At 37.1% G+C, this 25,855-nt stretch overlaps 1 protein-coding gene across 1 annotated transcript in view; it reads left to right on the forward strand.

The window, feature by feature from the left end:
• Positions 1–371: 371 nt before the first annotated feature.
• LRRC2 (leucine rich repeat containing 2) overlaps positions 372–25,855 on the forward strand; it is a 71,839-nt gene continuing 46,355 nt past the window's right edge. The window contains exons 1-3 of the mRNA XM_014936010.1: positions 372–484; positions 10,463–10,608; positions 20,757–20,967. Coding sequence (XP_014791496.1) covers positions 10,484–10,608; positions 20,757–20,967 — 336 coding nt within the window. The 5' untranslated portion in view covers positions 372–484; positions 10,463–10,483. The remainder of the gene's footprint in view (positions 485–10,462; positions 10,609–20,756; positions 20,968–25,855) is intronic.

Raw genomic sequence — 25,855 nt, forward strand, 5'->3', positions numbered from 1 at the left:
TTGCTGCAAATCAATCACTCATGGCAACTGCATTATGAGTGTCTGTGTGCATGTGTGTCTATTTCTCTCTTGCATTTGCATGGATGTGTGGAAGAAGAGATAGTCTATACCAGAAGAATACAAGCTATATTCATTTTTTTTAATTCTCTTTGCCCTTTCCAAGGAAAATACATAAACATGAGTAACATTAGCTCTGTCACATTTTGGTGCAAATGAGATGCTGCCTGTTGTTTCTAGTCCTGTGTTGTATCATGCAGTGTAGATACTTTATCCTGCTTATGTCTCTGCTGTAAGACCAGAGATCATGTTGTCACTTTACAAATATAGCATATTAGTACATCTGGAAAGCTAGTCACGCTGTGGGGTTCAAACAGGTCTGGCTGGCCATGTGCTATGCTGCTGCTATAAACAACCTCAGCGTCTCAAATTGAATAACAGCAGAGCACACTCGGGAGCTCTGGACACTTGTGTTCTTTCATAGTAGGTAAGTGACAGTTTTGCTGATTATTGTATTTGTTCAGATGTGTGGGGTCAAGGTGGGAAATGGCAGGGAAAGTGAGAAGTTTATGAGGTCTTCACTGCTGCTACCATGTTGTGGATTTTAAAATGCTAACTTATATGGGAAAAATAGCTGAAACATGGAGTGTTAGTCCAAAGTGGTGTGTTTGCTGATATGTTTATAGATAGTCAGATTTACCCCATATATAGTTCCGCTAAGTAGATTTACACCAGTGACAAATCCACACTTCATAATTCAGGAAAGCTTTCAAGACTCACTCCGTGACTCAGCTGTAATAAACTCTTGCTATTACATCTCACGGACATACCCTGCTGTGAGAATTATTTTCAATAAAAAATAGTTGGAGAGGTTGTTCATTTATCTTTGTTGTCTGTCAAAATTTAGAATGGAATTTAAAAAGAATTATAGAACTTCAGTTTCTGAAGGCCACTTACAACTAATCTAACTGGTATAGGAAATCTAGCCTGCTAAATCTTTTGTGGACAAAGCCTATCATTTAAAGTCAAATATTGTCATTATTGTTATTGTTGTTGCTACCATAAGTATTTATGTGCTATTGCTGACATATTACTTTCTGTAGGCTAAAAGTTACTGACCTCTCAATAAGTTCTTCCACTCAATAGTAGTTAACTGAGCACCATTTCAAGGATCAGTGATGGATGATAGCGCCCATTAGCCTGTGAGGTAGATCCTACCAAAGAGTTTCATCTACTTTGCTCTTCTCAGACAGAAGGTGAAGGTGGAGAATTATTCCAAGCAGGACACTCAGCTGTCCACACCACCTCTGTTTCCTATCCACAGGCATGGAAGGTTTTGTGGGAAAGGCTAAGACACAGCTATGGTGAGGGAAGAGATCTGATAAAATACAGCTGCCACCTCATAGCTGTGTGGTGGGGTTTGGATCATTTGATCAAAAATAACTTGGTTGTTGGAGCAGCTTAAAACAACATCTTCTCTTGCTTATCTAAATAGTCTGCCATATCTTCTTAAATCACAGAATTTGACTGCTTAGGAAATGGCTATGAGCGTTTTACTCATGATATGAGTAAAATGATCTTCTATCTAACATGGGAAATAGGACTAAGAGCCTTGATGTCATAGGTCAGAGATAGGTTTTTGCTTTCCTGCAGCAGAGGAAGACACAGGTGATAGAATTGTATTCTTTGATCAATACATGGAAAATGGGCCCCTGGGAGCAAAAGGAAATAAAATTTTTAAGGTGTTTGGTTTGTCTTAATTAGAAAAGGGAGCCTAAAATAACATTTATGATATTGTCATCCCCATAGATAACTTCAGATGCTGGACACTGTACATAAAAGGTAACAGTAGTAGCCTCACTTCCCAGGGACAGTCCAGATCCATTAACCTTAAGACAAATGACAATAAGTCAATTAAATGTTGTGCAAAAAAAACCCCAACATGTGGCAAAAAACAGGTCTGAGAAACCTGAGACTGTAATTTTATGCTTAATTAAGAGCATCTAATAGTACATGAAAGCCCACATGTTTTGTTCAGTGGCAGTGAGTGCAATTTGATTTGCCATGGGTCTTTGTATGAGTAATTAAGTGAGGTCTCTCTAATTAATTCTTAGCACATGCTCTACCTTTCCCAGGACTCTGATATCTAATATCTAAGACAATAGTTTTCATCTGCTGACTACAGCTACATTTGTAGATTCAACCATTTTTAAAAATTTGTAATACACTTTTGAGCTTATTGTTTTTCCTTTGACAAGAAACAACCTTAAAATAGATGCCTGTTTAAAACACATCATCCCTCTCTCGATCTTATGAGAATTCAACCTCTCTTCAGCAACAGCGAGTGAAAAAAAGAAAGAATGGATTTATGTCTGGTGTTTCATTAGCTTCATTGTCAGTGGAAGAATCCTTTTCAATAATTAGTCATCTCACTGAAGTGCTAGGGGAATACATCTCTAATAAATCACCTTGCAAATGTAACATCTATCATGCTTGATGGCAAACACATTAGTGCAACAAGAGTTGAGGAACTATAAGGAATATTGTAATTCAGCTGCTAATTAATCCATAATTAAAGACCTAATTAATGAATAACTCTGTGAAAAAATGTCTAAAAATCAAGATGTGAAGACTGTAGTGATAAAGAGGAATCTTGTTTATGAGATTGGTTAATTTACATCTAGAATAGGAAGTGATTAATGTAAACTGTCAGTAAAACATTATGCTGCAGCACTGGACAAAGAAATGCATACATAAAAATGTGTGGTAACAAAGCTCAGCCTTTGCAAATCTATATTCACATATCTTTTTAATTTTCTGATGTTTGTAGTTATTTCTACCTGAAGTATAAGGAACAGGTTAAGTTTGCTCTCTTAGCTGTGTTATGTCAACAATACAGAGATTAATTTGTGTGTGGAAGAGGCTAATGTCAGATTCTGTTCTTAAATGCCTCTTTTATGAAATAGCTAAAGCAGAAAACTCAAAAAGAACATGATTCATCAGAGCATTCAGGATTAAACTCCATGATAAGCAAATACACTAATTTGTGAAATTAACTTCACTGAAAGCTGGACTAATTAATAGCTTGAAAGTGTCACTGTCTGTCTGTATTTATTTATCTAGGTGATGGCTGGCTGTGACTGTGCTCTTGAGAGAGCAGGAGGAAACATTTCAAACTCCCAAAACATCTGGGCTCACGTCCAGGTGTCAGGACTGCTTTGTCCCACCCTGCAGCAACTTGTCCTTATCCTCTTCTATTTATTCTGCAGTGCAGCTGCATTTGCTGAATCTCTGCAGACCCAGGCCACCCATTGTGATCCATAGCATCATCCTGCCCATGTGCTCTCCAGGACCCAGCCATCACATGCATGCATATATGATTTGAAGCACAATCTAATTTGGATGCCTGACTCAAATCTCTGACTGTCAAATCTACACATTCAACAAGCTTAGTGGCAGATAAACCAGCCAAACTAGCAGGGAGAATAATTCCCTGCTGGTGTAAAGCAATAAGAGACTGGCAAGACTAGGTAGGAAAGAGCAGCTTCCTGCTTTGCAGTCCTCTCCCACTACCCAAGTGGCATAGGGAAGTACCACCTCACTTAAAAGCTGTGCACAGTTAGCGCAATATAGCTGTATATTATGAATATTGTCACCATTTACATTGCTCTTTCAGTCACAGCAGGTTTCTGTAATTTAATCTTTCCTTGATAGCACAAAAAAATGTGTTCTGTTGCTATCCAAATGTCAGTTTTCCTGTTTCCTTTGAATTATTTAAAGACCTGTGAGGTAAATGACTTGATAATTCTGAATTGAAGTGTGAGCAAGCTTATTTCCTACGAAATTATTTGCAGGATTGGTAGGAAACATGTTCATGCACATTTTCCCCTATGTAATCCTGCCAGTAATATTCATAAGATTGTTGCAGATCTCCCACAGTGATTATCTGAAAGAAAAAGGACCCAAGCGAACAAAGCAGAAACAAATTGAAGAAACCAAAACATTAATAAATTGCTAACTCGTGTAAAGCAGCAAAGGAAGTGTACACAGAGCTGCTATTGAAGGCATCTCAGGAGAGCTGTAACAGAGACTAATATTGGCTGTATCTGTGGTATCAAAACTATGTTGGACATCTTCCAGCCTCAAGAGAAGACACAAGTCTTGTTCTACAGAATGTACGGTGCACAGGCAAGTTGACCAGTATTGACACTGAAGCCAGCTGTGTTCAGAGGAGGTTAGACTGTAGTATAATAACTCCAATATGATTTTGGTTTATGACTGGCTGTATTCAACCCACTCCAGACAAGACAGAGATAATGTTGGTAAACAGGGAGGAGATGTAGAAGGGTTAGTACAGTTAATCATGGAAGGCCACAAGAGTCATCATATCTAAGAAAATTTTCCCCTGTGCTCCACTACCTTTTTTGCAAAGAAAATCTTGCCTTGTCTGTGTGAGCCAATGCAGGCAGGACACAGGAACAACCACAAAACCATGGATTAAGGGCAAAGAACAAATTAAACCTCGATATCTCATGGATTGGGGAACCTTGCAGCAGCACCCGGGCAGAGGTAGGCAAGCAGGGGATGCAGGCACCGTGGAGCGAGAGTCCTTATTAGCAAGAGTCCTTGTTAGCAAGGGAGTGAGGGAGCAAGAGAGCTCCCACTTGCTGCTTGGGCCTGTATTTCAAGGATTCTGGCAGGCAGAGTTTTCTGCTGTGCTTTGATCTCTTCTACAGCAGGGCAGGAATCTCAGGCGTGTTCAATAAGATGGCCCCGTGTCCATCCCAGGCCTATGTTATCTGAGTGCAGATGTTCTACTTGTTGAGCACACAAACCTAAGCAACAATTAGTGTGATAGATGTGTTTTCCAGCACCTCACAAGCGAGTCACTTGAGCGTATTTACAGTTCTCCTTGCTAATCTTCTGGTACTTTCCCACATTGTCCTTAACTTTTTGTAGTATGCTCCTCAGTGCATCTATACATTGATATATCTCAGATGCTGATATGAGTAAAAAGAGGCTGGAAACTGTTCATTCAATGAAGCTGCTGATGCGAAGAGCATTTCTCTGCTGAAGGCCTTTTGTCTGGAATTCAGTGTTACTTTTCCTTATTTATACTTAAAACAGTTTGGTTCTCAAAGATCAGGCAGATTATGGCATCTTATGAGGGAAGCACAGGTAACTGAGATGAACCTCCTTCAGCATTAAACACCAGGAGCTTCCAAAGGGCAGTCCCATTTTAAAACCCAATTGCCCCAGAGTTCCTCCATATCCCAGTTTGGTTGCATGTCCAGATGTATTTGAAGTCATCATTTCTCTCCTTTTTATTCAGCCCAGGAGAAAAAAAAAAGGAAAAAATAAAGAGGGGAAAGAAAAGAGGGAAAGGGAGGGGAGGGGAGGGAAGAGGAGAGGAGGGGTAGACATAGTCAGAAGTATGTGTATCTTTGTAGCAACAACATGAATAAGAATAAATAGAAAACAATACAGATTATAGACATTACATATCTTCTTTTTAATCCTGTAATTTTTCAATACGTTACTGAATAGATCCTGGTCTTGAGCTCCTGGGTACTCTTACTACTTAAAGCATAAAGTTTGAAGTAGATGATAGAGAACTGTCTGCATACCTTTAGGAGAATTTATGAATCAAAATAAAATAAGTGATAATATAAAAACAATCCATGCAGATAGGCAAGCAGATGCTTTCACTAGCAATAACATTTGACATTGATGTTGTAACACTTAAATGAAAATGTATGATGAGTATCATCACTAAGATTTTGCTTTTTTGCTACCTAATCCTCCAAATGCTTAATAGTGTCAATATTCTTATACACATAAGGATTCTATTTGATTTTAATAAGCCCATTTATATATAAAGTTAAATAAACATAACTTTTGCAAGATTGTAAAGGAACAGTGTTGCCTTCTTTTTAAAATGTGCATCTCTTATGTAGGGAAAATCTTGCAATCATTAAAAATAGAAATGTATCTTGAATGACTAGCTTTGTTTCTGAGCTAACTATTATGAGAAAGATAAGAAATCAGACTGACTTCCCAGTATGTTGTCTTTCAAGGATATTGATTAAGGCCTTATAGATTTTTTCTTGGGAGATATAAATGGCGAGGGAGAAGACTATAAAGCTTCCATAGGCACACACAGAGACCTATTTTCTCCACATTATTCTCTTGAAAATGACATTTTTTGCCTTGTTTTTATGCTCCTGAATCCCTTTTCCCCTGGAAAGCACTGTTCTTTCATTATTACACACTACTTAAGAACCTTGCTTTTGTGATCTATCTCACTAATAACTCGTAACACTGAATGAATGTTATAATCATGCATCATCTCAGAAAGGTGTGCTGATGATCTACAGCATAATTTACATGTAGATGTCACACAAGGAAAGTAGCATTACATTGCAAACTCAGTGTAGTTATGAAGTAGGGCCTTGCAGATGTAGGTGATGGTTGCTTTTGTGGTCAGGACTTGCCCTTAATGAAAGCAAGGTTGCCTGTTTCTTGGGTGAGAAATAACTTGACTATGTTATTTTGACTATGGTAATTTTCACTTACTGCCATACTAGTGGGTTGGGTAATCCTCACAAGTATCACCAAAGCTTGTCCTTAATGACCACGTGTAAGTATGGGGTGTGAAGGAGTAATGCTGAATTGCAAAAGGATGGGGAAATTGGAAAAGGAAGGAGATTGCAGTATGTGTAGATTTGGATGAACAACCATGTGACTACTTTGAGCAAGGCAGTTGGACTAGGTGACCTCCAGAGGGCCTTTCCAACCTCACTGGTTCTTTGATTTTTGACAATGGGTAAAATGCTACTGGTGATTATCTGTTAAAAGCCTAAGTGTGGAAGGGAACACAGGTGTGGAATACCAGTTGAAGGGAAGAGTTAGAAAGAAGTCTGTAATGAGGCATTTCTCTACCCAAATGTAACTTCCCCCCTGTAACTAACAGATGATAGCTGTGGGTTTTCGTGTGCTGGTCTAACCTGATGATCATAGAATCATAGAATTGTCTCGGTTGGAAGGGACCTTAAAGATCATCTAGTCCAACTATCAACCTAACTCTGACAAAAAAATAAATAAGAAATAGGAAATAAAAATTACTAAACCATATTCCTGAGGACCGTGTCTACCCGTCTTTTGAACACCTCCAGGGATTGTGCCTCAACCACTTCCCTGGGCAGCCTATTCCAATTCTTGATAATCCTTTCGGTGATATCCCTTTCAGTGACCCTTTCCTAATATCTAAACTAAATCTCCCCTGGCGCAACTTGAGGTCATTTCCCCTTGTCCTATCTCCTGTGACTTGGGAGACGAGACCAACCCCCACCTCTCTACACCCCCCCTTCAGGTAGTTATAGAGCGTGATAAGGTCTCCCCTCAGCCTCCTCTTCTTCAGACTGAACAACCCCAGCTCCCTCAGCCTCTCCTCAAAAGACTTCTTCTCCAGACCCCTCACCAGCTTTGTTGCCCTTCTCTGAACCCGCTCCAGCACCTCAATGATTGGAAGACAGCAACTGTTGCACGTGAACTTGAACAGGTACAGAGCTGTGTATTTCTAGAAATGGAAATTATTATTGGCAGTTGCTTCTTCTGTTGCAAATTCTTGCCATGCATGAGTAAGCACCGTGAAGAACCTACTCTTAGGATCAGATTAGTCTAGTTTCTACCGTCTTGCCAGGTTCTCTTTCCTGGGTGACGTATCATCAGAAAAATCATGGTGTCTGAATTTTGGGAAATATACATTCTGCCATCATGCTTGATACTTCAGGCCCATTTTTTTGACTAGGGCATGGAGTGAAGCAACAGCTCTTTGAAAGTTGTTGGGAGACCTTGTCAAAGTTGTAGATAGCAACAAAGTTTCACTCTTGTCCTGATGAGCATTTCTAAAGCCTTAGCCATGCTATGTTCTGATCAGGATTTGTGGCTTTACTCCTTTTGAAAAGATTAGTCCTGAGGAGTTATGATGGACACCTCTCACTTCCCACCCACATTCCTGCTCTGCTTTGGGTTTACCACTGAAGAAAAATGCTGATGCATTACAACCTAATCTAACATGTGGATAAAAGCTGTACGACCTTTTCCAACCTGAGTGTTTAGTAAATCAGTGTCTCAATAAAGAACAGATGACTTAACTTGTGAGACAGGAAGGTGGGGAACAAGTCAAGGAAATAGAGTACTTTCACATTTTATTCAGACTTTGTGTTGATTAAGGCCATCTAGTTCCAGCACAGGTCAGATGTCCAGCTGCCATTTCACTGTCTCTGAGCAATTCAGCTCCTGCAATAGCCCTTCTATCAAAACACTGCTATGAATTGGTCTGTTAAAATGAGTTAGGTCCTGCAGAGTGACTGCTTGTCTGCAGCTACTGTGAGGGGGAAGTCCTTGTAACTTGGTTTCTTGTCTTGGGCAACAGAGGAGAAAGTTTTAGTTTATGCAGTAAAGAGTTTCCTGTAAATTATTAGTGAATATATTTTAGAAGGGTACAGCTGATTATAGATAAACCTTTCAACTGAGAATAAGGTCATAATTCTCATTGCACTGCTAATAATGGGGTTTTGACTTGGCTGCGGTCAGCAATTGGTTCCAGATAGGTTGGGAACTATTTTTGCCTGATTGTTAGTGCTCATAAAGATGAACCAGCAATGGGAGTAACTTTATGAACAGCAAAGATAGCAGTTTATATAGATACAGATACAGATACAGAAGACTACGTCATGGAAAAATATTGGTCTCTGGTTGCAAAGGTGGACAGGTAGGAATCTTTCCCTTTGTTGTACCTATGCATAATCCTTTTTAGTCCATGTTGTGCATTTTCCAGGGGACATGAGGGTGTTTTGCGGGTTCAGAATAAATTATTCCTTATTGCAGAGAGATGTAAAAGTGAAAGGGGGTGAAAGAGAAAAGCAAAGTTACCAGTGGAAAAGTGCAGAGAGGAGGACGATTTCCCCTTCCTCCTCAGTATTAAAACAGGACAGATAATAAATAGCCCCAGTTGAAGGATGTAGAGCTTGGAAAAAATGATTACAGTAAGGTCTGAGGAAAAAGTAATAAATACAAGCTTGAAAACACCCAGTAAAGGAAAGGGCAGATCTTTTTTTAAATGACCAGAAGACCATTCGGTAGGCTTTTCTTCTTTCCTTTCTTTATGTTCTTTTTAAGCTTATGAATGATATAATTAATGTGGTATCTAATGAAACATCAAGCAAATTTTAAATAGCTGATTTTCCTTTTCTCTACTTTTACCTTGGTAGAAGCAGTTATTTTTGAAAGTCTTCAAACTTGTTTGCAGTGGTTAAGCAAACCATTTTACACAGAAGTAAAGATGACAGAAGTCCTCTGTAGACAATCTAGCTGCACTTCATGGAAAATAGTGTATTGTGATGATTGTACCCTCATAAGTGACTCCAGCAAGACAGTACAGTTTTAGCTATGCTATCAATACTTGTATCTGTACTTGTGTTACTAAGGTTTTTGTTTACTTGTGGTTTACTAAGGTATTTGTTTCCTTTGTTGATACTGAATCATTGCTACAGTTTAGTAAGGAAAACCATGGTAGCAGTCATGCTGTGTTTCACAAGATGTGAATCTGAGGTCTTTCTCTCTAGTGGTTGTTAAAGATAACTCAGTGTGGTCTTTGCCTCAAGAGAAAAGAAGATAGTGTTCATATTGGGTCGCGCTCAAGCACAATGCCTGCTAAAAGGAATGTGAGCTTTGTCACAGACTTCAGTAGGGGCAAGGTTCCTGCAACAAGTTTCTGTGGTTTTAACTGAATATGAAAAGCTTGGTAAGGTAGGGTCCAGTTCAGCTCAGTTCTTAACTGCACAGGACCTAATAAGTTGGTACTAACCCTTCAATTGTTGCAAGGTAATTCTACATATACTAAGAAATGGGACCATGTGTTCACAGACCCTTCACCTCATCTTGCCTTAGGTCAGTTTTCATTGTATAGCACCTACTTATGCAAACACTGGAAATTGCCATATTCCACTGTAACAGGATAGCTTGAGTGCATAAAGATCAATACACGACAACCCAAAATGAAGGGCTTTTGCATACTTTACAATGAAAAAATTCTTTATGAGCTCTTGTTTTAATATTAGAGAAATTGTAAAAATACAAACATTTTAAATTTCATTTCATCATTGTTATTTAATCAAAATAGTATTTCTTTGAAACTGTGTCTATCTCGGAAAGGGAAGCTTGCAAGGAATAAAAAAAAATTGAACATTTAGCTGTTGCCATAGATTTTATGTATAAGTCGATTGTATGCTACATTGACTACTGCCAGCACAAAACCCTAGACAAATTAGGTAAGATGTGTAATATTTCTTATGACTTCAGCTTTTTTTCCCCCCATAGTTTTAATGAAACACGATCATTTAGTTCCTCATTTTTCTAATTATTTCTTTCCTGAAGTGTTCATGGTGGCTTGTTCTTGCAGGAGAAGCTTAATGTTGACAGTATGGGGCATCAGGTGATAATATTTGACTTTTCTCTCATAAGAGGACTGTGGGAAACTCGAGTTAAGAAGAACAAAGAACGTCAGAGGAAAGAGAAAGAAAGACTGGAAAAAAGCTCATTGGAGAAGTAAGCCAATTTTTTTTGCTGTTCATTTTATCTGAATCCATTATTATTACCCACTAACATTACCATATACTAAGCATTGTCAGATGATTCCAATTTTTTTTTTGGGGGGGGTTGATTTCAATGATTTCTCACCTCTGTTCCTCAGATGATTGTAAGAGAAATGCAGCAAAAACTGTGCTTGTATTTCATTAGTCCCTGCTCTTTCCTATGTAGATGGTGGTTTACTAGTAGTGTATTTTGTTGTTTACTGCCTAGATTTAATGTGAAGAGAAAAATAACATATTTTGTAACATTCTATTCCTTATATGCTGTATAAAAGTATGGTTCTTTATTGTGAAAGTCATGAAAACATGCTCATAAAATGCAGTACTAAGAAATACTTCAAGTTTTTTTGTTGAGTTGGCAGGAGAAACAAAATGAATTAAACAAATGTACACGTACATAGAGAGAGGATAGAATGAAAGAATTATAGGATTTTTTCTTGTTCAAATACTAAAGAGAGCCTTGATTATAACACTTACATCCACTAATCATGTTAGTGTTTTTATTATATCTAATTTATGGTTTCTTTAACTAATATTTTGGTTTCTTTATGTTAATTCCCATTAGAAACAGTGAAATATTATACTGTGCTGGCAATGTTGGAAGCATATGACTTGTCATCTTTCCCTCTGAGAAGAGAACAAAGCAATAAAAATAACTTTCTGCTTTACAATAAAATAGGGTTAAACAGCGCCCTTGTTTAAGACTATAATTTTGTTAAACTTTCATGTGGTGCCTTGGCCTTCTCAGGAGACACCCACTCACAGATTCTCACTGCGAGTACAGCTACACTGAGCAGCTGACCTAAGAGGAGATCATGGTTATACAAAGTCTGACTGCCCTTACTGCAAGACCTTTCTCTTCAAAACACCCACAATCACAGTTTTGTTTCTCCCATCTCTACCCAAAACCAACATTAAAAACCATAATCCTAACAAAAAAAAACCCAAACAAACAAAAAAAGGAAAAAACAAACCTTGTCCTTTGGATTAAATTTTCCGGCAAGGATAAGCTTTTCTTTTTTTTGTAGGAGCTGAGGGATGGAAAAAATTTGCTGTTGTGAGGGTTACCTTTATGGTGGGAAAGAGAAGTGAAAGGTGTTGGTATGAAACTCAATCGAACTTTATTCTGTCCCAGATACTGCATTAAGAAGTGGCTTTGTACAATTTTAATGCAGATAAAACAGATGACTACTGCTGTCTACGTCAGCTAGTGGCTCTTGGGGTTACCACATCAGCCTTCTTCATAAAAAAAATGTTATAGAATCATAGAATTGTCTAGGTTGGAAGGGACCTTTGAGATCTAGTCCAACCGTCAATCTAACTTTGAAAAAAACCCATCACTAAACCATGCCTTCTAATGGTACATGCAGTCATCTTCAGAACTGATGAAAGGTCAGTCCCAATGTGGACCTGAATGTCAACATCCCCCTGCCATGTTTTGTTTGGGTTTTGGTTTTCTGTGGTGCAGTAGAAAACTTCTGAGTTCACTAGTACAAAAACAAACCAGAAGCACCAGGCAGGGGAAACTACTGTATGGAAGTGGGAAAGAGGGTAACATGATGTGCTCTGAAGCAGCTAATTTCAGCTCACATGTTTTTTATCAGTTTTTATCAGTTGCATATGTTAAGCCTTATTTCTTACTGTGACTTGTATTTTCCATAAAAACAATACATTCTCCCTGTTGTTTCTGCCTGTGGTTATTTGTCTGTAACCACCCATCCAGCTGAAAGAGTGGAGCCTGACTGCCTGTTCTGCTCTTTTCAACTAATGAGATCCAAAGTCATTCTTTTATCTTTCTGCACCAACTGGAGCTGGAGAATTTGGGATCTGATGCAGAGGAGTAGAAGGTTCCAAGTGCGCTTTCAGCAATCACAAAGGATTTTTGTTTTCTTTCTTTGGCTTGCAATTTGCATACGGTACTTTGTCTTGTTGCATGCCTTCATGCAATGAAATTGATTTCCAGCTAGTCCTATTTTTTTGAGAGCTCCTGGAAAAAAAGGAGCTTTGTTTCCTGAACACGAGTGACCAGTATTTCACCTACTGAAATGAATGGCAAAGTTCATGTCCATTCTTATGATGCAGGCCTCATAGAATGGATAAAGCTGACAGAATAATGGTCAAATTAAATTTAAAGAAAAATCCTCTTTGTTTTACGAGGTGTGCAGTGACCACTGGCCTTTAGATCCAAAAGGTCAGATCTCAAGTTATTTCTTAGATACCTTTCAGTGCTTCCAAAGGTTGAGCCAAAAATAGGACAAAATTCTGTTGTTATCTTGAAAGCATAGATAAAATTGTAATTAGAATTAAACGTTTAACAGAAATAATGTTTCCCTGTAAAAATTATTTTCAGTATTTTAGGGAATTCTGTGTGTGATCAAACTCTGGTATTCTACTTAGATATTAAAATTTTACTACATTACTAATTACTACTAAAATTAAAATACACTGCCAGGTAGATCCCCTGAAATTAGTGACAGTACTTACTGTCAAATCACAGTAAGAAAGCACTTTGGAAAGTACTGTGACTCAAAATGTTAATTACAAAAATACATTCTTAGAAGGCAGTTTCCCAAATTAAGCACTGCATTCTAGCATTTAAGATTCTAGACATTTACTTTTGCCAGCAGCCCAACTGAATTCCCAAGTAGGGCTGAAATTAATAGAGTTTCTCTGCAAATATACTCATGTAACAGATGAATTTGAAGTCTTGCCTGCTGAGGCTGCTTTGTGTTTTTTTTTTTTTTTAAATAAAATCCAGTTTTTTTTTCAAAATGGTTAAAATTCATTAATGCCCTTGAGATTGTGCAGTTCCTTATCATCTGTGTTGCTATGTAAAATGACCTGATAATATATAGTGAAATATAGCATTTATTATTTGAGGAAAAGGTCCCAGTGAATATCTAGGGAAATTTGCTTGCCTTCAGGCAAGGTAATTCATACAGGGTCAGTAAGCAGTCACATGTAAAATATTTCTCTTTTTTGGTTGAAGGTTTTCTAATAGGAAAGCCTCTCAAATAAATGCAAAACCTGAACTGTATTTGCATTAATGGTGAAGTCTTGCAAAGATTTTGGGAATTTACAGGTCTGGAACAAATGTTTAAGAAACTGGCCAGTGAAAGTTGATTCTGGAGAATATTCTACTGAGAATATTGTGAGAGGCTCATATTTAGCTTTCTGAGACACTGGTAGCAGATCACTTTGGATGTAGTTAATTCAGTCCTCTGTTTCCCCATTGGTTTTGTGGGAATGTGGAAAAACAGCAGTCTAAGGAACTCCTACTTCTGGGCAGCACGTATATACCAGCAACTGAGTATGAAAGAAAAAGAGACAGTACACTGTTTTGCAGAAGTCATTTCATTTTACTTCATGTCCTTAATCCCATCAGACAAGCCCATTCTAAAATCCCAGAGGATATGAAACACAAACTGTTACAAAAATGCACTGTTCTGTGGATATCCAGGTCTTTATGAAAGTCTGTATTGTGGAAAGCAGTTTGTGTTTATAGCACTGTTTTATATTTCGTCTTTTAGATTGTGGTAGTGCTGAAAATCTTATATTCTACCCTGAAATCCTGAAAGCTGTCAGACTAATTTGATGTGGTATGATGATTTTCCTCATTATTTTTTACTTCCTACTTATCATTTTTTTGGAAAGGGAAAAAGAGCGAGCATTTATAGTTAATTTTTTTTTTTTTTGAAGGATTGCAACATGTTTGTATTCTGTGTGAAATGCAAGTAAGGTAAAAATTGAAGTCTGACAAATTAAGCATTCAAGTGAAGAAATGCCAGAGCTGTTTGTCCAGATTAGCTATCAAAGTCTTTGCTGTAAAGCGGCACAGCATCCCCTGTCCACCAACGAAACATGCAGCAAAAATAACAGCTTGTTCAGCCACCTCTTTCAGTGTCTCTCTTCTTGAGAAATTTCCTCTCAAGGTCTGGCTAGCTAAATGTGCATGTAATGTGCATGTATTATTTTTCTGAGCTATGCATTTCTTTAATATTAAAAATCAAAAGAAAACTTTCACTTTACAGGCAGACAGTGACTATTTTTCCCTTAGAGGTTGTATGTTTGTTTAATAAAATGGATTTGTCTCTATTTCTCTGCCAAACTGAAGTGTTATAACTCTACTTGTACCTGAATTAAGATTTTATTTGTGATGTTTATCTTTATTTGCCCACTCATTACCCAATTCAGAAACTTTTCTAAGCAAGACTAAGACTTAAGCTGGGACTCCTTATCCCCAAACACAAATTATAAGCAGTAAATTGGGAGTAGATCTGCAGCACTAATAACCACTTACGTTGTTTGATTTTGTTCTTAGATACTTGTGCATACAGACCTTGCATCTAATATAATGCACCTAAATGGATTGAAAGATAAAAGCTGCTGTTCAGCCACAATCCTTTAAAAGCCATGAAAGACACCGTCAGAGGGATTGAAATTAAATCAAACCAATTGAATTTGAAGCAAATGTTACTCGTCCATCAGGAATATCAGTCTGGTCTGAGCTCCAGATTAACTCTACTGCTCTTATAAGAATTCCATAGGATTATTTAATGTGTGGCTAGTCATTCTGATTTAGACATCACCATCACCCAAGAGTACTAAACTGATGTCACCATGTAGTGCCCTGGCTGTTTCTTCCATCCTGATTTAGACAAAATGGTGCCATCTAATGAAATTTCCTTCCTTTACCTAAGAAGCATAGATTTTTCTCAAAGGTTGATAATTGGACACTGAGCAGTTAGTAACTGCAGAAGGAAGAACCATTCAAAGAAACCGAGCTATACCTCATTTATTAGAATGGCTCTGAAATACTCACTAATGCAAAAATTCTTCCAAGCTGGTCACATCACTGAATTTATTCTACAGTAATTCCTTCGATCAGGTTAATTTGATTCATGATTTTGCTGGAGAATCTAAAATGCCAAGCACGGAACTCCCATATCCTCAAAAGGAAATATTCATAATTAAAAAAAAAAATAAAATTGTATGTTGTTAAATCTCTTTGCAGCAGATACACTCCAGTAGGGAAGTAATGTTTGGAAATGATTACCTGAAGACAAGTTCAGTACTAACCAAAAGGGAAATACTTGAATATTCCTTTTTCCTGCTAATCCTTTTTGACATCTATAGTGTATTGTCATGAAAGCTTACTGAAAAACAGAAATGTATTGGGAAATAGCTTGCCAGAATTAACCTTTCCTCTATACCATTTACAGTCTGCTTTATTGACAAATATGTTTTTGTTTTACAGGTGTAAAGGTATGAAACATAATTTTTTTTTTTTTGACAAACATAAATGGCATGAAATCAGCCTTTTTTAAAATTAGTTGGACTATTTGCATGATTGAAATGGAAATACTGGAGTGTTTAGTTGACTTAGAGCCTTAGACCTCATCTGAGTCCTATGTCTAGAAAAAATATTTTTTTGTGCTCATACTCCCACCTAAGTTAGGCTTTACTTGAGTAACACGCTCTTTTTGAATATTGAAAATGATAGTTGTTTCTTTAATCTGACTGTCACTGTTTGATCAAGCTCTAGAGGAAGATTAAAATGTATAACTGCTGAATAGTTATAAAAAGACACAAACTTCAGGAGGGCTGTGATTTTGAAACTAACTCATTTATTTGTCATATGTGAAAATGTGTTCCAGGAATATCAGCAGCCTTTAAAGTGCCAAGATGAGGAATTTAATTTCTCTATATTAGCATATTTAAAGGCTGATTTTATTAATGTGGATAATTTTTTTTCTATTTGCCATTTTGGTTTCAATGCTTTTCCTGTCTTTCTTGAAGATTCATGCAATAGCGTCCATATTCAACAAATGTGGTGGCAATTCTATTTTATTTGATCACTGTTACCAAAGGAAGGCTCAAAATGGTCTTTATTTTCATAAAGATCCTTTAAGAAGTACCATCATCTCAATATTTTTTTGCCAATGACATTGCTGAGTAACAACCATGTAGCTGAATAGATCCCTTTGGTTTGATCTCAAATGTAACCTGTAAATTACAGCTTTGTAATCTTTGCTTAATGATACATACCAGCTTGATGTAAGTCACACCTCCAGGCCAGGAAGACTCACATTCATTCATTTGGTTAATGTGCACACAAAAGGTGCAAACAGGGGCTATACATTGTTAGATCCTCCACCCTTGGGATGTATCATGTTTTCATTCTGAGATGTACAAAATTACGCATGTTTCTAGCTCCATTATTAATTCACTTTCCATCTGTTCAAAATGGGCTTGAGCACAGTAATTAGCCTGGTGATCATAAGTGGGCATTCTTTAAAAGCTTTAAGAGCATATTGCCATTATTTAATATATGAGTAAAGAAGAAATTTTACACAGGATTTCCACATTACTGCATGATATCCACGTTGAATTCCTAAATAGGTTTAATTTTTATGCCTGGCTTTCTTCTGAGGTCAATATTTCACTGACTGATTTGGTTAACAGCAGTTTTTGTTATGTGCATTTTGTTTTATTTGGCTAACAATGTGTTGTGACCTCCTGAGATTTTTGTTTTGAGCATGTTGTCAGTAAGGTGTCAGAGGACAGTTTATTCTTTCATCTTCTTGCCATTTTCTATGTTCCTTGTTGTGAGAGAGTAAAATTTTAGATGTGAGCCCTTTGGCCTTGTGTTCCTGGAGTCTACCTGACAGAACCAGCACTGAGGTGTAGTATAGCGGCTCAGTGCCTTACTTTTATCGACAATTAGACTTTTTGACCTCCTTTCTGTTTTTTAAGTTTCTAACATTCTTAGAACTTATGCTACGAGGAACAGATCAGTCATATTTTTGCTTAAATGAAGAGCAATAAACACAAAAGAGGGCATCTTGGAGGCAAGCTTTTTCAGTGTATTGAATTATGCTCGGAGCTGAGATGATTATTACTTCGGTAAAAAATGAAGGATTTCCATGGAAATGAGAGAGCAGTAATGCAGAGTTAAGCTTCACAGAGGGACAGAAAAGCTGTATGTGGAGGACTGGAGGAGGATGTGAGAAACAGCAGTACAGCAGTGGTAAGTAAAGCTAGGATTATTTAGAAGATTTTAGAAAAAAAGGAATGTCAGGGTTTTAGTCATTTTCAGTTCTTGCCTTTCAATGTTTCAGATCCTTTTGTTGTTCTCTTCCTTGGGGATTCAGTTAACTTTTTTTTTTTTTTCCCCTGCCCACTTTACCTCCCACCCGCAGTAAGACAAAGCTTTTCTAGCTAATTAGCTATGCTTACTGGTAGATGAGTTTTGGAAAAAGGATGAGTAGGTGGTTTTGGTCTGTTTATTTTTCTTATAGTATATGAAAGTGTTATTTTCTAGTTTTTCCTAGGGATCTTTTACTATTGCGTTGTCTACCTTCTGTTGTGCTGGTAGTCTTTGGGGTTTAAATGACAGATTGAATAAGCAAGATCAACGCTAAAAATTGAATTGGCTCATGTATCAAAGCGTCTGAAAGAGGTGTTTCATGTCTGCTGGCATGGAAAATTCTGTTATCTGAGTACTTCCAGAATGCAGCTGAAGGGGATACTCTTTGGTAGGGCTAGAGATCAGGTACTTGGGTGTCTCTCCCTCTGTAACCAGAAGTATCAGATGCAGAATGTTGAAGAATCACAAAATGGGCTAAGGAGCTGTGTCTGCTCTAACTTATTTTCCTGTCTTCATTATATCAATTAGCTTCAGAAAAGATTTTAAGATGTTATGGGTTGGTGGTGTACTCTTCCTTGACTGTACCGGCAGTGTCAGTGCCCCTCTAGGGACCCCTTGAGCTAAGCATGTTGCTGGACATGTTTTCTATCTGTCCAGTACTTTTTTTCCTAACTGATCTACTCATCACAGCTTGCTGTGGTATAAACCAGTTCACAATTAGACACTAAGAGAAACCATGACATTTACTTCAAATATATACACATATTTATTTTGAAGCCTCGTCTATTGACACTTCAAATCTCAGAAAGTCCTCCAGATGCCTACTTGTAAAGAACTTACTGATCTCTCTAATGAAAACTGAAATGAAGCCAAGGATCAGTAACTTTTCTGCAGCTCTCAATAACTTCTTTAACTGTTCCTTCACTAGTATTTTCATACCTTGATAAGTTATTGCTCCCAATGTCTCCCTCAGAGATCTTCTGCTTCTGATACGCTAGAATTCCTTTTTCTATTCATTTATATACCTACAATAAGTGACTTCACTTGCTTTTTTTTTGTGTTTTCACATTTAATTTATAAGAGCTTATACTGCCTTATAATTTCTAAGTGCCATTTTATCCTTTTTTTTATCTTTCTATTTTTGGAAATGAGGGGAGAAAGAGATCCTTCCAGTGGCTTCATTAGAGTGAACTTACTCTGATGTTGTGCTGTTGTCATGCAGTCTGCCACCGCCTTACCCAGTGAACTGTACTTTTAACCAGCCTCACTGTTATATGAAGCTCACTTCTGATATATTTGTAGAAAATATTCTTCCTTATTTTCTCTTTACAAAAATGTTGCATGGGAAAACATTGCAGTAATTATTACAGAATGAACTTTCTGTAATTCTCTGATGGTCCATGTATAGTGTGCTGCTCTTTGAAACTAAATCAGGGCTTCTTGTGGTCTCTTAGGCTAGCTGCTCTGATAAAGTCATACATAGTTTACAAACTTGTATGTTGTCTGCAGCGTGTCAGTGTGCTGTGTGTATGCATATAGGTGAGGTCTTGGTGGTGGTGTTGTGCTCTCTGCTTTTGTTTCTAACATACTCTAGGGTTTTAGTAAGTGCTATAATTTGTGCTGGGCAGCTTAGAGCTGTCTCAGTAATACCTTTCCTACTTAGGCATGCAGTTTTGTTGTGTAATGATTTATTTTGATAGCATGGAGTCAAATATGACTTTTAATTTGTGGCATCATATTCTCATAAATAAACTCTGCCCTGCAGTTTCTGTCCCATACCTTACTATGAGTGTCCAAAAATTACTTATTTTAACACCAAGCCTGGAAGGTACTTCTTGTACCCAAGTTTGTGACTGAATTCTTGTATGTGACTTGAAAGCAGACATTCAGTTTCATGTGCCGTTGTTTTAATATCTTAGCATTTTAGAGACAATTTCATGCTTAGGTAGGAATAATGTAAAGGTTTTGTTACTTACTACTTGAATTTTACAAACTTGGACCTGATTCTCTTCCTAGGACATGCCATTTTTCACTTTCTTTAGGGGGCATATTATCTTGAACTTTGTGCTCTTCTTCACTTGTCAGTTTTCTTCAAGTCTTTTAGCTTAAAATTTCTGCCAGAGGGTGGAGATCACATAAACCCACAAAAATCTAGCATTCAAATCAGGAGATCAGATTTATGATGCAAGGGTCTCTGCAGAGTCCTATTTCATTATAAGGAAGGCTCTCTTCAGTGCTAGTGGTCAACCAACCTGTGCCTTAGTTGACTAAGGCGAAATACATTTCTCTTAAATTAAAGCACAGGATTTTAACAATACTTAATTATATCACATTGAATTTGTACCTGAAGTTATAAGGGTAGACGTTTGCCCTGAAGGTGAGCCTAAAGTTAGACTGAAATTGAATGTGAAATTAGTTGACATGTGGTCAACTTTGACCCTTACCTACACTTTCTAAGATGATATTGGAAGATAATGTGAAAAAAAAAATAATCATTATACTTGAACAAGAACAGTCAGGGGAAAAGGAATATTTCTAACTTTTTACTTTCTAAAATAACATTTTTCTAAATGAAAAATTTTGCATATATCACCAGGTCCTTATTTTGTTTATACATATAACTTATTCTGTGAAAATTTTCTACTCTATTGAAATAAAGGGCATCATACATGCTGTTCTCTATTACAGTGTACTTGGTCTCCACTTTACTATCATTCCCTGGGTGTCACTGTTTTATAGTCACTAAATGAAATCTGCATCTAAGTCTAGAAAATCTAAGCATAACTCCAGGAATACCTTTTTTTTTTTTTTTTTTTTCCCTTTAAAAATGGCCAATACATTAGCTGCATAATTATATTTTGTTAAGTACTTGTGCCAAAAAAGATCAAGCTTTAAGACTTAATTGCCGTATTGTTTCAGCTGATTCACATAAACCTTTTTTGGCACTATTTCAGGATAAAGCAGGAATGGAATTTCATACTAGAGTGCCGGAAGAAAGGTATTCCTCAATCAAAATACCTTAAGAATGGCTTTGTAGACACTGATGAGAAGATCTTGGACACTTATGGAAAGACTCCTTGGCTCCAGAAGAGGCATAATTTGTCAGATGAAGAAAATAAGGAAAAAAACAAGTTTATTTTTCAGCTTTCCGGAGAGCAATGGATGGTAAATATAATGGAAAATATGTTCCTATTGTTAAAGAGTTTGGGTAGCATAGCACTGCAACTTTTAATCCCCCAAAACTCTTTTTTTTTGCCAATACATATGAAGTTGATGCTATTTCACAGTATTAGAAGTGATGAAAGCTTTTCCTATCTTACCTTGATCCAGTGGTTTAGTTTTTAAATGTGCTTATTTTAAATTCTCTACTGATACATGTAATTTAGCCCTCTCAAAAATTTTGGTATAAGCAATCATATTGCAATAAGGTATCTTTCTCGAAAATTCCCCGATGGATGGAAAGAGATGAAAATAATATTCATCTTTGCTGGCTTGTGGATGTCTTCTATTACTTAGAGATCTGTCTTCTTGCTTTAATGGTCTGATAACTTTTTACTGAAGCTCTGCTCAGGTCAAATATTAACATCAATCCACAATGGTCTTGCTGAAAAAAGCACTTTTTACTTGCAGTTATGTTTGATGTGAAATATCAGTTTGGAAGTAAACTCTGAATAAATGCTGTTTTGAAATTCAGCAAGAGGTGGATTAGAGTTGGTCTGAAGGTTTCTAGAGCTGTTAAAGCTTTGACTGAAATGTATTTTGGAGATGCACTACTTCATTAATTAGAAAGTAAAAATCAAATTTTTACTTTTGTGTAGTTTATAAATATGAAACATAATTTTGAGATTTTCCATTAAAAAATGCAAGTTAAAAAGTCAATTGATAAAGTGACTTAATTTTACTAAAACAATTCATTTGATTGACATGAAATGTACCTTTGTCCCAGATTTGATCTTGAATATGAAGGTGTTTCCTTTTTCAGCTTTTGGGTGGTTTTGTTCTGGCTTTAGATTTTTTCTGAATAAACATAAAATAGATGAAATTTCTAGAAAATAGAAAACCCTGGTTCCCATCCAGTTCTAGTAAGAAGACTATTCCTTCAAGTGATGCCAATCATTCATGCAGTTGGATTGGTTGCTGGAGAACTATCATGTCTCATCCTTCAAGAACCTTGGACATTGAAAAGTATGTTAAAGCTGTGTAGTCTTATACTGCACACTTTCCTGTGTGGTAGTACCTGAGGAGGAAAAAAAAAAAAAGGAGATATTACAGCTCCTTAGACACTGCTAGACATTGGTATAGTAGCAACTGCAAATGTTTTCAGTGAGTCAGGGAACAGAGAGCTCCTTAACAAAACTTTTCTCTTACTTATTATCTTTTGCTAAATCATTAATATTTTGTTTTGTCACCATATGTTTTACATTAGGGGGTAAAAGCAAACATACATAATCTGTTCAGTTTTCCAGAGCCCTTTATTTCAATTTGCCATGCTGAAAGATCTCATTTAAGAGATATTGATGTACTGTTAGGTACACTATGCCACCTTGAGCAGGACGCTACTAACTACCATGCGCTTTGATTCTGTCTCCTTATCATATGCTCACCGTGACCACATCATACAACCACTGTGCCTCATTGTCCAGCTCCAGCCTGGTTAAAGCATGCTTCTTGTTTCAACAAGATACTGTGGCATAGTTCAGGTGTCTGCAGACAAAGATAAAATCCAAGCTGCTATATTTAGAGAAGATCAATGCTCCTTCAAAATCAAAGAACATTGCCAGGCTGTGACAGCTGAATATTACTTTAAAAATGTGAAAATGCACTTGATAAAGTTATGAAAGAATTGTATTTCCCCTTCTTGCTGGAATTTTGTAAAAATTACATTGGTTATACAGATCTTACCACTTATTTTTCTTTTTTGGATCCCAACTACTCCTTCTTAACCAAAGACAGAATCAGAAGTGACATGCTGCCCTATTACTCTCTCACAAAAAGATGCACTTAGGCAAAATGAATTTGCAGACTTTACAACCAAAGCTGCACAGACTGGCAATTTGCATGTGAAAAGATTTATGAACATGTGATAGTTTTCTCAGAAATGCCTGTATGTTATGTAGCTGGGAGCTGTGGTATTAATTGTGGTTTTGCTTTTGTAATGTGATTTGCACACAAATACATCTACAAATTGAACTTTTGGAAGATTGAGCACTCAGACACTAGGAGAAGTCAGAGCTGGGATTGCCTGTGCAGTTTTACAGGGACACAAGCAGCTTTGCTGTTACAAACACAAAACAGGTTTACTGTTGGCTGGCCACTTAGTGTTGGCAGAAGCAAACAGCACAGACCTGTAAAGTGTCCATTGGGAGCTAGCTGCTGAATCCTCTGTCTCACTGGCTTTTAGCTGATAAGTGTTTCCATTATGTTTCCCCTTTCCTCTCATCAATGAAGCAGTAATACATCCTCTAGACAGTTGATAGCTAAATCCAAGTAGGTTGCTGGTATGATTTACAGATTTAATTTTGAGAACTGAGCTTGCTTCTGGGCTGTGTCAGTTCTCTTTCTGGATGCTGTGAAGTCTCACAGGGAAGTAATCCCCTGCATAAGGATTTTGAAGACCAAAGCAAGTGGTCTTACTAGATTCTTCCCATAGATCTCATTGTAAGGGCTTTTATTGGAAACTTCAGCAGCAAATGAGCCGAGTCCACAAATCAACTGAGGTGTTGTTCTCAATGTTGCAGTCAAGTAGAATGGTAGCTTGCGCTGGGCACTAATCAGTGCCTAGGCTGTCTGTGGTCTCATGCTCCACATCTATACAGTATAACAGTGCATCTAGCCCACTGATTCTTCACTGTTAAGTACGAGGTTAAAAATGGGCTTTGTAAAGCTGGGATAGCTGGGACAATTACTTTGAAAATCACCCGGATAGTGCTTTTTTGAAAATCATCTTGTATCCCCTTCTGAGAACCACTGTAAGGAAGAAAATCAGAGCAGATAACACATTTTGAATTCCTAATAGGAATTCCTTCCCTTAGTACCTCTGTGCCACTTTTTTCCCCACTTCTCAAATGTCATTGAAATGATAATGTATTTTCATTAGGTGGAGACCTACTGTTCCTTGTACTTGTAAAGTAATTATTTTAACATATCTGAGGAAAGATGAAGCTCATACAATGAATATTAGTTTAGACAAATCGGCACAGAGTACTAGTTTAGAAGAGAAGGGCTTGATTTTACAGTATATGAATTTTGAGGAATTGTATTCTCTTTATGCAGATCCATAGTTAACATTCAGTTTTAAGCTAATTTTTTGGGATATGCAGTTTGAGCCTCTACCAATCTCAAGTCACGATGGTTTTCTAACAGCATGATCACACTAACTGAATAGAAATCTTCTGAACTACAATGCTGTAAGTAGGATTATTATCAAGCTTTTATGCTTGAAGAATGTATAGTCAATGAGTCCCTCTGAATCTGAAAGTCATCCTGTAACTTTTGTACTGGTTTGGCTATGCCCGCCCAGGATGGTTAGCTTCTGGTTGTGGACAATGATTGGTAACTGCAGCGATGAGATAGTTTTAGCCTTGTCTGTCAGAGCTCCACCTGGAGAGGCTGTGTGGCAGCATCCTTAAGGTTCAGTGGTCCTTGCTTTTTCTTTTACATACCAACTAAACATTTATGACTCAAGTGTCTACATCCCTGGGTGATACATTTCTGCCAGCTAGGAGCAATAATGAATTAATATTTCTATTAAGGAAGGAAAAGGCCTTATAATAACAAATGGGATAGTCTTAATATCTGATGTTGTGAATGAAATCAGACAGGCTTTTCTCTTCTCTTTGTAAAAAATGGGCAGAATCCAGTTGTGCTACCCCAGCAGCAAGTGTCCTAAACTCTTCTGTGTTTGCAAAACCTTTGGGACTTTGCAGCACAAGAATGGTGAACTGGGCCACAAGTAATCTGAGGTTCCCAAGGTATGTTTCAGATAAACTTCTTATTTATCTGAGAGTTTTCCAGGCAAACCTATTTTGCTTATATAGCAAGGAGCTATATGAAGACTTTGGCGCCTTGAATTGTGTGTTGGAATCAGTTGCCTAGGAGAGAATAATAAAGAGTTGATGAAACACTTGAGATCCTTTGTACATGTAAACATGTATCCACTGAATTAAATTAGTTCTTCAGAGAAATAGCACTGCTATTAGAACAGAATGAAAACTGTGGCAAAATAATGCCATGAATATTCATGTGAATTTTTCAATGAATTTAAGTCTGTTTTTCCCCTCTTAGTGTTTACTTTCTGCTCCTAGCTAATGAATGTCTATTCTCTAGTGGATCGGTGAATTTTAAATTATTTTCAGAAAATATTCAGGAAAAACAAATTTTTGAATTTTTGTTATCAATATTGGTAAAGGAAAGGTGATGATGTTCACTTGAATACAGAGCAGGACTGTTCTTGGCTGTGTTACTTGACCTAAGCAGAGGACCTGGATGAATACCTGCTTTAAATAACTTTAGTGTAAAATGCGCACAACAAGTAAATGAATGACCAATGGTCAAATTCTTTACTCGTAAATCATGACCTTCTTGCATGTCATTTCTTCATAGAAAAAGGCAGGAAACTGATTATTACATTTGTATTTATTCTTCCAGTTTTATCGTCTATCATGCTGTTTATTTTCACAGAGAGCAAAAAGATTCCATTTCTTATTCTCGGCTGTTAGTAAGGTATTTATTTGCCGCTAAGGGTTAAGTAGAATTGCTGTATTGAATGGACAGAGAAAATCCCTCATGCTTATTTACCTCAAGATCTTTTTCCCCTAAAAAACTATAATATTCCTTACCCAGTCAGGTAAGGATGGCCCTGAGACATATTAGTTTGGAATAGTTAGAATTAGCTCCAAACTTTCTCAAAGATGAGGGAGATTTGGATCCAAAGTTTTGGGTTGGCCCATGACAGATAAAACTACAGAGCTGGAAAGGAAACAAAATTGAAATTTCACAGAGCTTTTATCACGCTTTTAGTTCAGGCTCACGTCTAGCAAGTAAATTATCTCCT

Source organism: Calidris pugnax, unplaced genomic scaffold (assembly GCF_001431845.1).
Source record: "Calidris pugnax isolate Ruff unplaced genomic scaffold, ASM143184v1 scaffold2, whole genome shotgun sequence".
Classification (NCBI taxonomy): domain Eukaryota; kingdom Metazoa; phylum Chordata; class Aves; order Charadriiformes; family Scolopacidae; genus Calidris; species Calidris pugnax.